At 40.3% G+C, this 12,254-nt stretch overlaps 1 protein-coding gene across 1 annotated transcript in view; it reads left to right on the top strand.

The window, feature by feature from the left end:
• The window catches only part of csmd3b (CUB and Sushi multiple domains 3b), a 1,683,329-nt gene that overhangs the window by 979,399 nt on the left and 691,676 nt on the right, over positions 1 to 12,254 (top strand). The window contains exon 8 of the mRNA XM_078215503.1: positions 6,211 to 6,298. Within this exon, the coding sequence (XP_078071629.1) occupies positions 6,211 to 6,298 (88 nt within the window). The remainder of the gene's footprint in view (positions 1 to 6,210; positions 6,299 to 12,254) is intronic.

The raw sequence follows: 12,254 nt of genomic DNA, 5'->3' as shown, positions 1-12,254 counted from the left end.
GAAACCGGAGCATCCGGAGGAAACCCAAGCAGACATGGGGAGAATGTGCAGACTCTGCACAGACAGTAACCCAAACTGGGAATTGGTCCCTGGCACTGTGAGGCAACAGTGGTAAGCACTGTGCCACCATGGGTGCAATTAGTGAATGGTAATTAGTACCTGTGCAACCAAGTGAAAATTCTTGGCATTTGTAGATTACAGTTCTTGATTGTAAAGCAAATTTATAATTTTGTTTATTGCTGTTGAAGAAAAAATACTTAATAATGCACATCTCTGCTTAATTTTGGTAGGCTTTGGTTCTGTTCTTGATCTATCTTTGCAATATATTTTAGTAATTTACCACTGATGAGTTGGAAACATCACAATCAGTGCCAAAAGACTTGAACACTTCTCCACCAACATGATACTTGTGATATATATATATATATATATAAAGATGTACAAGTTTCTGGCTAAGAATTTAGAAGTGGTCAGCGTCCAGCACAGTTGAGTATTTTTTATGTCAAAATATTGTTGTGATGTACTGGCATTTCTGAGGTGAAAGAAAAATTCCATGCCAGACATTGAAATTCGGATTTAACAACCAGACATCAAATCACAATGCAGATATCTGAAATTCTGATGTTGGAACATGGGAAAATTAAGTTCCCCCACAGTCCAAAGATGTGCTGGTTAGGTTGATTGGCCATGGTAAATTGACCCGAGTGTCAAGGGGATTGGCAGGCTAAATATGAGAGGTTACTGCATAAAGGCCTGGGTGGCATTGTGGTCAGTGCAAACTCAATGGGCTGAATGGTCTCCTTTTGCACTGTAAGGATTCATAGAATCATAGACTCCTACGGTGCAGAAGGAGGCCTTTCGGCCCACCGAGGCTTGATCCTCATAACCCCATGCGTGTACCCTAGTTAATCCCCCTGACACTAAGCAGCAATTTAGCATGGCCAATCTACCTCACCCCCACATCTTTGGACTGTGGGAGAATACCGGAGCACCCGGAAGAAACCCATGCAGACATGGGGAGAATGTGCAAACTCCACACAGACAGTAACCCAAGCCGGGAATCGAACCCGGGTCCCTGGCACTGTGAGGCAGCAGTGCCAACCACGTGAAGTGCGGAAATAAAAAGGTCAATGATGCAATGTTAAGGAACATGAGGGTCAAGAAAGGAATTTAGGTGGTCAATAGTATAGGGATGATGGGGTTCCAGGGAGCTTGCACATATGGGAGTGAAGTGTGGGGTTGGGGAGAGGATGGGGGGGCACAGTGTCTATTTGTACTAGATAGGAAAGAAAAGAAAGGCAGAGGAATAAAAAAACATGTGGATGCTACAAGGCCTGGGGTAAAGGCCTCACATAATATGCTGGCTACTTTGTGCCTGTTTAAAAAAAGCAGGTGCCACTCTGAAAATCTATGAACTCATTCACATGCCCCATTCTTATTTGACATCAGGGTGGGGATGGTGGTAACAATCAAGGTCCATGTTTCCATTCATTCACATTTACCTCCATAATACAAGCAATTCTGTTGATCTTGGAGATAGAAGACTGCAGGTAACAGCAATCTAAACAAGTGTCTCAGAATGAATTATATCCACTGACTAAAAGGTCATTTTCCCATTACTGGTGAACATTCGTAAAATTATCCCTGAAGTATTTCGATGAAAAATGACTTCAACTGTGCACGAGCAGAATTATGAACAGTTAATATTTGCATTTCTTCTCAACAGGCACAGGCCATTCTTCTGGATAGTTGATTTTTTTATACGGAGAGAAAATAATTTGGTTGTGTCCTTTCACAGATATTTTCTTTAAGTGGCATAAATATATATTTAGAGAAGGTAGCATCGGTGAGTTTTACCTTACTAAACTGAACATTATTAATTGAGATGCAAGTATTGCAAACGGAACTGTAAACAATGTTTTGTAGTAATATCACTAACAATATCAGTAAACTATCTTATTTTTGTGGTGCCTGGGGGAAGAATGTTTAGACTATGATCTCCAGCTTAACATGGAGAGCTGAAATTAAAATTGGCCTTAAAATTGGTGCTATCGGGGGCAGGGGAGCTAGGGGTGGCATTCAAGTGGGGGCAATAAATGGGAATATTGTAATTTTGGGAGAAAGAATATTTCTCTGCAGCTACATGAGTCCTGAAGGCTATATTGCCTCGTCAGTGCCAGAGTTAAGGACATCTCCTGAGTGCTGGAGTGGTACTTGGAGTGCGAGAGAAAGAATCCAACTGTTAAGGTCCTCTTAGATACCAATGACATATGTAGAACTATGAAAGTGTTAAAGATAGTATGAGCAGGTAAAGGCAAAATTAAAATGCAGAACCAAAAGGGTAGTAACCTATGGATTACTACCAGGACCACAAGTAAACTGGCAAAGGGTAAAAAGATCAGAGAGTTGAATGTGTGACTCAAAAATTATTACATAAGGAATAGTTTTTGGGTTATGGGGCACCAGCGCTAACACTGGGGAAATTGGAAGTTGTACCATTGAGATGGCTGTCACTTGAACCACACTGGAACCGTGATCCTTGTGAATCATATAACTAAATAGAGGGGTGGGGGAAGCATTCACATCAGGGAAGATTTTGAAAGTTAATGAGAAAGGACAAAGCAATACTGCAGGATAGATATGGGTAATGATAACCAGAGTATGATAGGCAGGGACAGAATATACAATCATAAAGAATGCATTCCAAATGGGGTCAGAGTATGGAAAATGGTAAAAGATGTAATTTGAGGTTCTTCGACTGAATTCATGCACTATGCCTAACGAGAAGAATGAACTGCTGCAAATAAATGTTAATGATGTGATAAATGTTACAGAGAAATGGTTGCAAAGTGATCAAGGTTGGGAACCGAATATTCAAGAGTATTTCACATTTTAACAGCATAGGAAGAAAGCAAAGTGAGTGGGCTAGTATTTCACATTTTAACAGCATAGGAAGAAAGCAAAGTGAGTGGGCTAGTTCAGCTAATAATGAATGAGATCAGTTCAGGAGTGAAAACTGATCTTGGATCAATTTGTAGAGTCAGATTGGGTAGAAATAATAAATGGCAAGGGAAAGAAGTCACTTTTGGGAGTAGTTTTATAAGCCTCTTCACAATAGCCACCCATAGGCCAAGGTATAAATTTAAAAAACAAATACTTGTGAGAATTGCAATAATCACGGGCAGTTTTAAACTTCATATAGATTGGACAAATCAAATTGACAAAGCTAGTGTTGAGGATAAGTTCACAGTGTATTCAGGACAGTTTCATAGAAGAATACATTCCAGAATCAACCAAGGAACAAGCTATTTTAGACTTGGTAAAGTATGATGAGACAGGATTATTTAATGATCTTGTACTAAAGATTGCTCAAGGCAAGAGTAAACATAACATAATAGAATTTCATATTCAGACTGAGGGTGAGAAAATTGAGTTTAAATTTTGCTTCTTAAACTAACTTAATTAAGGGCAATAAAGGTATGAAGACAGAATTGGCTACAGTGGATTGGAAAAAAAGTATTATAAAAGGTAAGACAGTAGTAATGGTCGACATTTAAGGAGATATTTCATAACTCTTGAAGATATATTTCATTGGTAAAAAGAGCCTCCTTAAGAAGGGTCCACCATCACTGGCTAACTCAGGAAATTAAGGATGGCAACAAATAGAATGAAAAGGCATATAAAGAGACAAGATGACTGGGCAGCCCGAAGATTGAGAACATTTTAGAAACCATCAAAGGCTTATCAAAAACAGACAGAGAGAAATTAGAATATGATTAAACTAATAAATATAAAAATGACAGTGAGACTTTTTACAGATATATAAAATGGAAGAGAGTAGCTGAAGTAAACTTTGGTCCCTCAGATGATGAGACTGGCAAATTCATAATGGCAAACAAGGAAATGGCAGAAAGTTTGAAGAAGTATTTTGTATCTGTTTTCACGGAAGAAGATACAAACAAATTCCACAAATAGCAGAAAATCAAGGGGAAAGGGGAGGGAGGAACATAAAACAATCATCATCACTCAAGTAAAAGTGCTAGGTAAACTAATTGGCATTAAGGACAAACAAATTTCCTGGACCTGATGGCTTGAATCTAAGGTCTTGAAAGAAGTGGCTGCAGATATGATGGATGTATTAGTTGTAATCTTCCAAAATGTCCTTAATTTGAGAAAGGCCCCAGTTGGAAGATTGCAACTATAACACCTCTATTCAAAAAAATAGGGAGACAGATATCTGGGAATTATAGACTAGCTAGCTTAACGTCAGTCATTAGGAAAATGCTGGAATCCATTATAAAGAAAGTATTAGCAGGACATTAAAAACATCAAAATGCAATCAAGCAGACTCAACATGGTTTTTTGAAAGTTCAATCATGTTTGATAAACTTATCAGAGTCCTTTGACAAGTCGGGTGGAAAGAGGGGAATCAATAGTTGCAGTGTATTTCTGAAAGATATTTTTTATTTCAAAAATATACTTTATTCACGAATAATCTGAGAAAACATTACAGGAAACATTTTTAATCATTACAAACAGTGAAAAATGGTTGCATTTACATTTTCCTTACGGTCAAATTTTAGTGTTGAGTCCAAAATCGTTTCATATATTACAGTATAATACAAAGTTCTTTGTCAAAATATATACATTCATGACATTGCACTTTGTAATTCTTTTACACAGTTACACACAGTTATGCAGTCCGTGTTTTTTTTTAACAGTTACTAGCCCCTTGGTCTACATTGGTTGAAAGGCCTGACATGGTGGCCTTTACCCATTGTGTCTTTGCGACAGTTGCACCAAGCTTGAGAGTGTCCCTCAGCCGTGGTCTGGGACCTTGGAATGTGCTAGTCCACAATGCTCATTGGAGGACAATTCTTTGCATTGCAAGATCAGCAGGTTTTGGACAGACCAAAGAGCATCTTTCACCGAGTTGATGACGCTCCAGCAGCACTTGATATTTGTTTTGGTGTGGGTCCCTGGAAATAACCCATAAAACACAGAGTCCTGCGTCACAGAACAGCTCATGGTGAACCTCGACAAATACCTGCATCTCCAGACCTTTTTTGCAAAAGCACATTCCACAAGGAGGTGTGCGACTGTCTCTTCCTCCTGCTCCCCCCCATTGAGCTTCGAGGGCAACGTGCAATGGCGTTGAGACTTCGGGTGTGCATGAAGGATCTGATGGGGTGTGCCTTTCTCATCACCAGTCAAGCTAAATCTTGGTGCTTGTTTGAAAGTTCTGTTGATGAGGCATTCTGCCAGATGATACTGACAATCTGCTCAGGGAACCATCTGACAGGATCCACCATCTCCTTTTCCTTCAGGGCCCGGAGGACATTATGCATTGACCACTGCTTGACCGCCTTCTGGTCAAAGGTGTGTTTCTGAAAAAAATCCTCCATGAAGGACAGGTAATGCAGTATGGTCCAACTAGTTAGAGTGTTCCGTGGCAATGTAACACCTGGGACAGGTAGAACCTCAAAAAGTAGTGGCGTTTGAGTAGTGAGGATCTACACACAGCTTGATACAGTTGCACACAAAAGTGGCCATCAGGATGAGGGTGGCATTTCCAAGAGATATTTAATTGGCTGCCACCTGAAGGGTTGCTGCACAAGATAAGAGCCCATGGTGTTGGGGTAATATATTAACATGGATCGAGAATTGGCGAGCTAACAGGAAACAAAGTCAAAATAAGTGGGTCATTCTTGGAAATGTTAATGAAGATGAAACACTGCATTACAACAAAGAAATTTATGTTGTTAATAAGGAAGCAAAGCTCTTTGTTTTAAGTGCTCTTATTTCAGTCACTTTGTGGCTAATTGTGTGCAATGCAAGATTTTGTACAGAGTTGTTAATTGTACAGCAATTGTGTTAATTGTATGCAGGTGGAGGGCATTAATTGGGGTTTTACTTGAGTACATATGAAGAGACATTTAGTAGAACTGCGGTGTGGTTGAGTTTGGAGATATATGCTTGAAATGTTTCACTCTGAATAAATGTAAGACCAAGTAAAGATTGACTCCTGTATCATCCTTCACCATCTGGCCTTCTGGAATGCAACAACAGTATTTCTACTTGTTAAGAGCAGGGTTCCCAGTTTGAAGTACAATGAAAAAGAAACCATGAAATGAATTGCTATTAAAGAATCGAATTATGCTTTTAATTGGCTTGGATGTCTGATATCATTTTGTTTAAATTCATTTCCAGTTAATGAGGGAGGAATAAAGCAACCATCCAACTCGTGTCCAGATCCAGGAGAGCCAGAGCATGGAGAAAGAATTGGTTCTGATTTTAGGTAACTAATTATTTTACTTATGTATGTGAGTTGTAATTGAATAATCAGTAATATGCCTATTTTCAATATGATATTTTTCAATATAGGATCATTATGCCATAGAAGGAGGCCATTTGGCCCATTAGTCTGCTCTCTGATAAAGCAGCTCACTTAGTTTAATTCCCCTGCCTTCTCTCTCTAACCCTGAAAATTCTTCCTTTTCAGATAATAGATTCCCTTTATCAATGCTTTACTTGAATCTGTCTCCACCACACACACTGGCCATGCATCCCGGACCCCAACAACTTGCTGCTTGAAAAAGAGTTTCCTTCTATCACCCTTCTTTTAATAGTTACTTGAAATCTTTGCTCTGTTGTTCTTGATCCTTTTGTGAGTGGGAATAGGTTATCCTGAAGTGCTTTTCCAGACCCCATTGTGATTTTGAATACCTCTATCAGATTTAGTCTCTGTCCTTTCTCCAAAGAAAACAATCCTAACTTCTCCAACTTAATTTTGTAACTGAAGTTCCTCATCCCTGGAACCGTTCTTGTAAATCTTCTTGTAAATGCTCTATAATGCCTTCACATCCTTCTAAAAGTGCAGCACCTAGAACTGGCTGCAATACTCCAGCTGGGCTCAAATAGTGACGTATGCACATTCAACATGACCTTCATCTCTTGTACTGTTTGCCCCTATTAATAAAGCCCAGGATACTGTCTGCTTTATTAACTACACTCTCAACCTGTCCTGTCACCTTCAATGACTGATACACAAACACACAGTTCCCTCTGCTCCTGCATCTCCTTTAGAGTTGTATTCCTTATTTTATACTTTTTATCCATGTTATTCCTACCAAAGCGAATCACTTCACAATTCTTCACATAGAACTTCATCTGCCATCTGTCGACCCATTTCACCAAATTTCTATTTCCTTTTCAAGTTCTAGACTATCCTCCTTATGTTTCACAATTTTTCCAAGTTTTATATCATCAACAAATTTTTAAATTGGGCCCTCTAGATCATTAACATATATCAGAAAAAAGCAAGGGGCTCAACGGTGACCCTTGGGAACTCCACTAAAAACCTTCCTCCAGCATAAAAACATTCATTAACTATTACTCTTTGTTTTCTGTTACTCAGCCAATTCTGCATCCATGTTGCTCCTGTCCTTTATATTCCATGAGCTATAACTTCACTCAAGTCTCGTGTGATATTGTATAAAATGCCTTTTAGAAGTCCATGTAAGTTGCATCACATCAACAGCATTGCCCTCATCAACTCCCTCTGTTATGTCATCAAAAAACTGAAGTAAGTTTGTTAAACATGTTTTCCCTTAAGAAATCCATGCTGACTTTCCTTAATTTACCTGCATATGTCCATTCGACTATTTAATTTTGCCCAAATTTTTGTTTCTAGAAGTTTCCCCATCATTGAAGTTAAGTTGACTGGCTTATAGTTGCTAAGCTTAGCTTTAGCCGTTTTATTTGGGCAAGGGTATAGCATTTGCAATTTTCCAGTCCTCTGGGTCCAACCCTAAGTCTAAAAAACTGCAAATTTGTGGCTAGTGCCTCTGAAGCTTCCACTCTCCTGTTGTATGCATCTCATCTGATCCTGGTGTCTTATCAACTTTAAGTGTAGATAACCTCTCCAATACCTCCTTTTCAATTTCAAACTCTTTTGAGTGTCTAAATTATCTTTCTGTCAACATGGCCTATGTAACATCTTCCTTGGTAAAGATAGATACAAAATATTTATTTAATAGCTCAGCGATTCCCTCTGCTTCCATGCATAAAACCGTTTTTGGTCCCTTGTGACCCTACTCCTTTAGCCATGTTTTTTATTACTTTTTTGCTTCCAGAAGGCTTTAGAATTCCCTTTTTTAGTTACTTGCCATTGGTTATGTTACCTGACGGTGGTTAGCACTGCTGCCTCACAGTGCCAGGGACTTGGATTGGGTGGAGTTTGCACATTCTGCGTGTCTGCGTGCGTTTCCTTTGGACGCTCCGGTTTCCTCCCATAGTCCAAAGCCGTGCTGGTTAGGTGCATTGGCCATGCTAAATTCTCCCTCGGTGTACCCCAGCAGGCGCCAGAGTGTGACGACCTGAGGATTTTCACAGTAACCTCATTGCATTGTTAATGTAAGTCTACTTGTGACACTAATAAATAAATTTCAAAACTTTTTGTACTCCCTCTTTGCTTCTCTTATTTGCTTCTTCAGCTCCCCATTGATCCTTTTATATTCAATTAGGTTTTCAATTGTATTTTCCACTGACACCTATCATAAGCCCACTTTTCCTTCTTTATCTTAATTTCTATCTCCTATGTCATCTGGGAAGCTTGGATTTGGTTGTTCTACCTTTCCCTTTTGAGGTAATATACCTTGACTGTACCCAAACACTCTCTCATTTGACAACTTTTCCTGCCAGTCTTTGATTCCAATTTATTTGACCCAGATCCATTCTTCCCCCATTGAAGCTGGCTTTCTCCCAGTTAATTTTTCTTACTTTGGTTGTTCTTTGTTCCTTTCCACACTTGGTCTGTTTCCCTATCACAATTGTTCTTCCAGACTTCCTTGTTCCCTGCTGTGTAGCTGATCTACCAATGGCGACATGGCCTTGGCTTTGCCTGCACTTCCCCAGATGAACCATCATTCTGATCAATATTTAGAACTGAATACTGGTTGAAGAGTGGGATGCACTCGGGGCACTCCTGTATGACTTATATTTTTCTATTGACTGCTTGGTGATCTACAGTTCCCTTTCTGCATACTTTTAAGGTGTGGGGCCACCACTTTCATGAATGTGCTATCCATGTAGCTCTCAGCCTCACAACTGCAGTAACACCAGCTGTTGCTCAAATTTTTAAACCAGAGCTCAAGCTACTGTAAGTGATGACAATTCCTGCACATGTGATTGTGCAGGCGTGGGAAGCATCCTGGAGTTCCCTCATTGCACTGGATGCGCACTCTTGATGTCGGATCAGTCCTGTCATTTCTTTATTTATTAGGTTCCAATGCTACTGCTGAAATAAAAACCGTTACCAATAACAATACACCTGACTACTCTTAGTAAACCTTATGAGTAGTGATAAATCTTCATACTTAATGTAGTAAAGTAGTTGTGATAAACCTGACTTAAAAATATAAGATAATATTCACCAACTCCAAAGGTGTGTGGTTGATTGGCCATGCTAAATTGTCCCTAAGTGTCAGAAATATTAGCAGGGTAAATACGTGGTGTTATGGGGATAGGGCTGGTTGGGATCCTTGTTGGTGCAGGCTCGATGGGTTGAATGGCCTCCTTGTGCTCTGTATGGATTCTATGTTTCTGACTACTAACTTGTTCCTTACTATAATACTTAACAGTTTTATTGTTTTTAATCTTCAAGCCATTGAGACTCTGTCCCTAAGAATCAATACCCACCAACCAATCAACTTGTTTTTTGATGTCCCACCTCAATTTCTGTTACCAAATGCAGTTCTGACTCTGCACACCTCTCCTCCCTGCTTTAAACTGGCCTCTCAGCACTCCTCTTTGTTTTTTTTAAACCAAATGCCTGGCTTTCCTTGCTGTTTTCACTTTTTGGACAATGCTGACCCTGACACAAGAGTGGATGGGGATTTGCAAACATTTACAAATTACTCCCTCTATCACCAGCCAAGAACGAGGTCTGCTTCATGGTGACTGACAAGATAGTGTTGCCCTACCCTGAGGTTACTATTGTCGCTGCAACTGTGGCGTATTTTGGAGAGGACGTCCTTTCTGATCCACAGGTGTCTCTCACGTTTCTCCTTGCTGAAATAAAAATCAAAGTCTTGCTCCTTGAACACCCTCGTTGGATGTGGCTTATTTCTAAGAGCCGCATTCTCCCAGCAGATTGCCCTGTATTCCAAGAGGATACCGACTATTGCACCCGTGCCTGGGAACAACTAGTTTGTGCAGAAGCCTTGAAGTCACCAAAACGTTCTTCAGCATCTGTCATACCACACTCTGAATACCTTTGTAGCTTCAACCAACGATGGGAAACATCAATTACTTGAAAGAACATAGTAATTGCTGGAATAAATTAACTTACAACCAGCCTGTAACTGGCTAATAATTTTACATAGCACTGGTGGCGGCAGGTTCCTCCTTGCTGCTGAATGCATGTTCAGCTGTGCAAGCTTATGACTAGGCATTTGTTAGTGGTATACTCCCAACAGTGCTTGCTTCAGATCAATGTAACATACGGATTGGCACCATGATCTGTTTGCTCTTCCTATAATTGCAGACATTTGCTGTACACACATTAATAACCAATCTTTGTAGCACAATTTGCCCAGGTGAATGCCCCACACATGCTATTTTGGATTTCTCAGGGCACTCATGGCACCACCCAAAGAACATGTACAAATAAACTTAATTTCTCACTACCACCTCTACATCTATCTGTCGGGCCCTTGCATCATTTTAATGAACCCACATAGGTCACCCCTCGTCCTTCTCTCTCCCAGAGAAAAGAACCAAGGGCCAGATTTTCTCACGTCGCCCACAGCTGGGATTTTCCGATCCCGCTGCAGTGAACGGAGATTTGGCTGAGCGTCACGTTCTCTATTCTCACTGGCAGTGGAGATGGGGCATGAATGGCTGGTGAATTCCAGCCATCGTTCAGTATTTTTCTGACAGGTGTAACCCCACAGTTCTTACATCATTCCATGTCATTTTACAATATGGAAACCAGAACCATTCAGAGCCCGAAGTGAAGTTTAGCCAAGTTAATTTACAAGTTTAACATGCCTTCTTTGCTTTCCATTTCTACCCCTCAAGAAATAAACCCTGTGATTTGGTGGGATTTTTCCATGGCCTTACTAACCCACATCACGACTTTTAGTGAGTTATGTATTTGCACTTCAAATTCCTCTGTTCTCAACTCCATTTAGATAGTTAGGTCTGAATTTTCATCTGTGGGTCAGATGCTCAAAGTTGGGTGAATTACAGGCTCCACAAGCCTAACTTTTTAAAATATGGCTGGCTGGATGTTAGATTTTTGATCCGGGGGGGACTGGGCTGGTGGGTTATCCTGGAAGTGGTGGAGAGGATGTGGGTATGGAGGTGGCCTGGGCAGAAGGACTGCCTCAGGGCTTCGGCATTGTGACCAAACTTTTTAAGGACAAATAAAACATGAAACATCCCATTAGCCCTGACCCCTCGCACCCATTCCCCATCCATGCCATCTCATACCCTGCATATGCCCCTATATCCTCCATGCCAACCTTTTGGCAGGTGTTTTTGATAGGTCCTATTGACAATTTTGACAGATCTGACTGGTCTGATAGTTGCTACGAACCTGTCAGTTATGGATCGATGCACTTTTTGTGTACATTCATGCCAACTTTTAACAACTTGGAATGGCACCTCACCTCCTCCAATGGTGTCCTGGGGCTGGATCCAAAGAGGTATGCTGGCTCTCCAGAGAAATGCACAACGCACACATTGTCAGAAAAATACTGAACGATGGCTGGAATTCTCCAGCCATTCATGCCCCATTGTGCTACAAAGATTGGTTATTGAAATGCACTACTCTGCACACATTCCACACTCCTGGGCTACCAAAATCTGACTTGAATGGAGGCAGCTGTTGGTTTATGTGGCCATCTGCCTGCATGAACTTTGTATATGCGCAGCACAAACTTCCCCCATTCCCGCTCCTACAAAAGTGGGAAGTGCTGTTTTTCAGGGACAGGGTTTGCATTTTCACCATGGTACAGAAGCTGTTCATCAAGAAAATCTGGGCCTTCCTTTCCAAGAAGCATATATCTTCCTTATTCTGTCCACCAAAATATACTACCTCGCATTTGTATATTTTGAAGTTCAATTATCAATTATATATTTAAACTGTTTACAATGGGTTTTTTTTTTGCTCAGTAAGTTGTAAATTTGGTTTCTGGAATAATCTTCAGTTTTGATACCCACTGTTTATTTTAATTACACAATTATTC

This window comes from Mustelus asterias, chromosome 7 (genome assembly GCF_964213995.1).
Source record: "Mustelus asterias chromosome 7, sMusAst1.hap1.1, whole genome shotgun sequence".
Classification (NCBI taxonomy): domain Eukaryota; kingdom Metazoa; phylum Chordata; class Chondrichthyes; order Carcharhiniformes; family Triakidae; genus Mustelus; species Mustelus asterias.
This window is presented reverse-complemented; position numbering and strand designations above follow the sequence as displayed.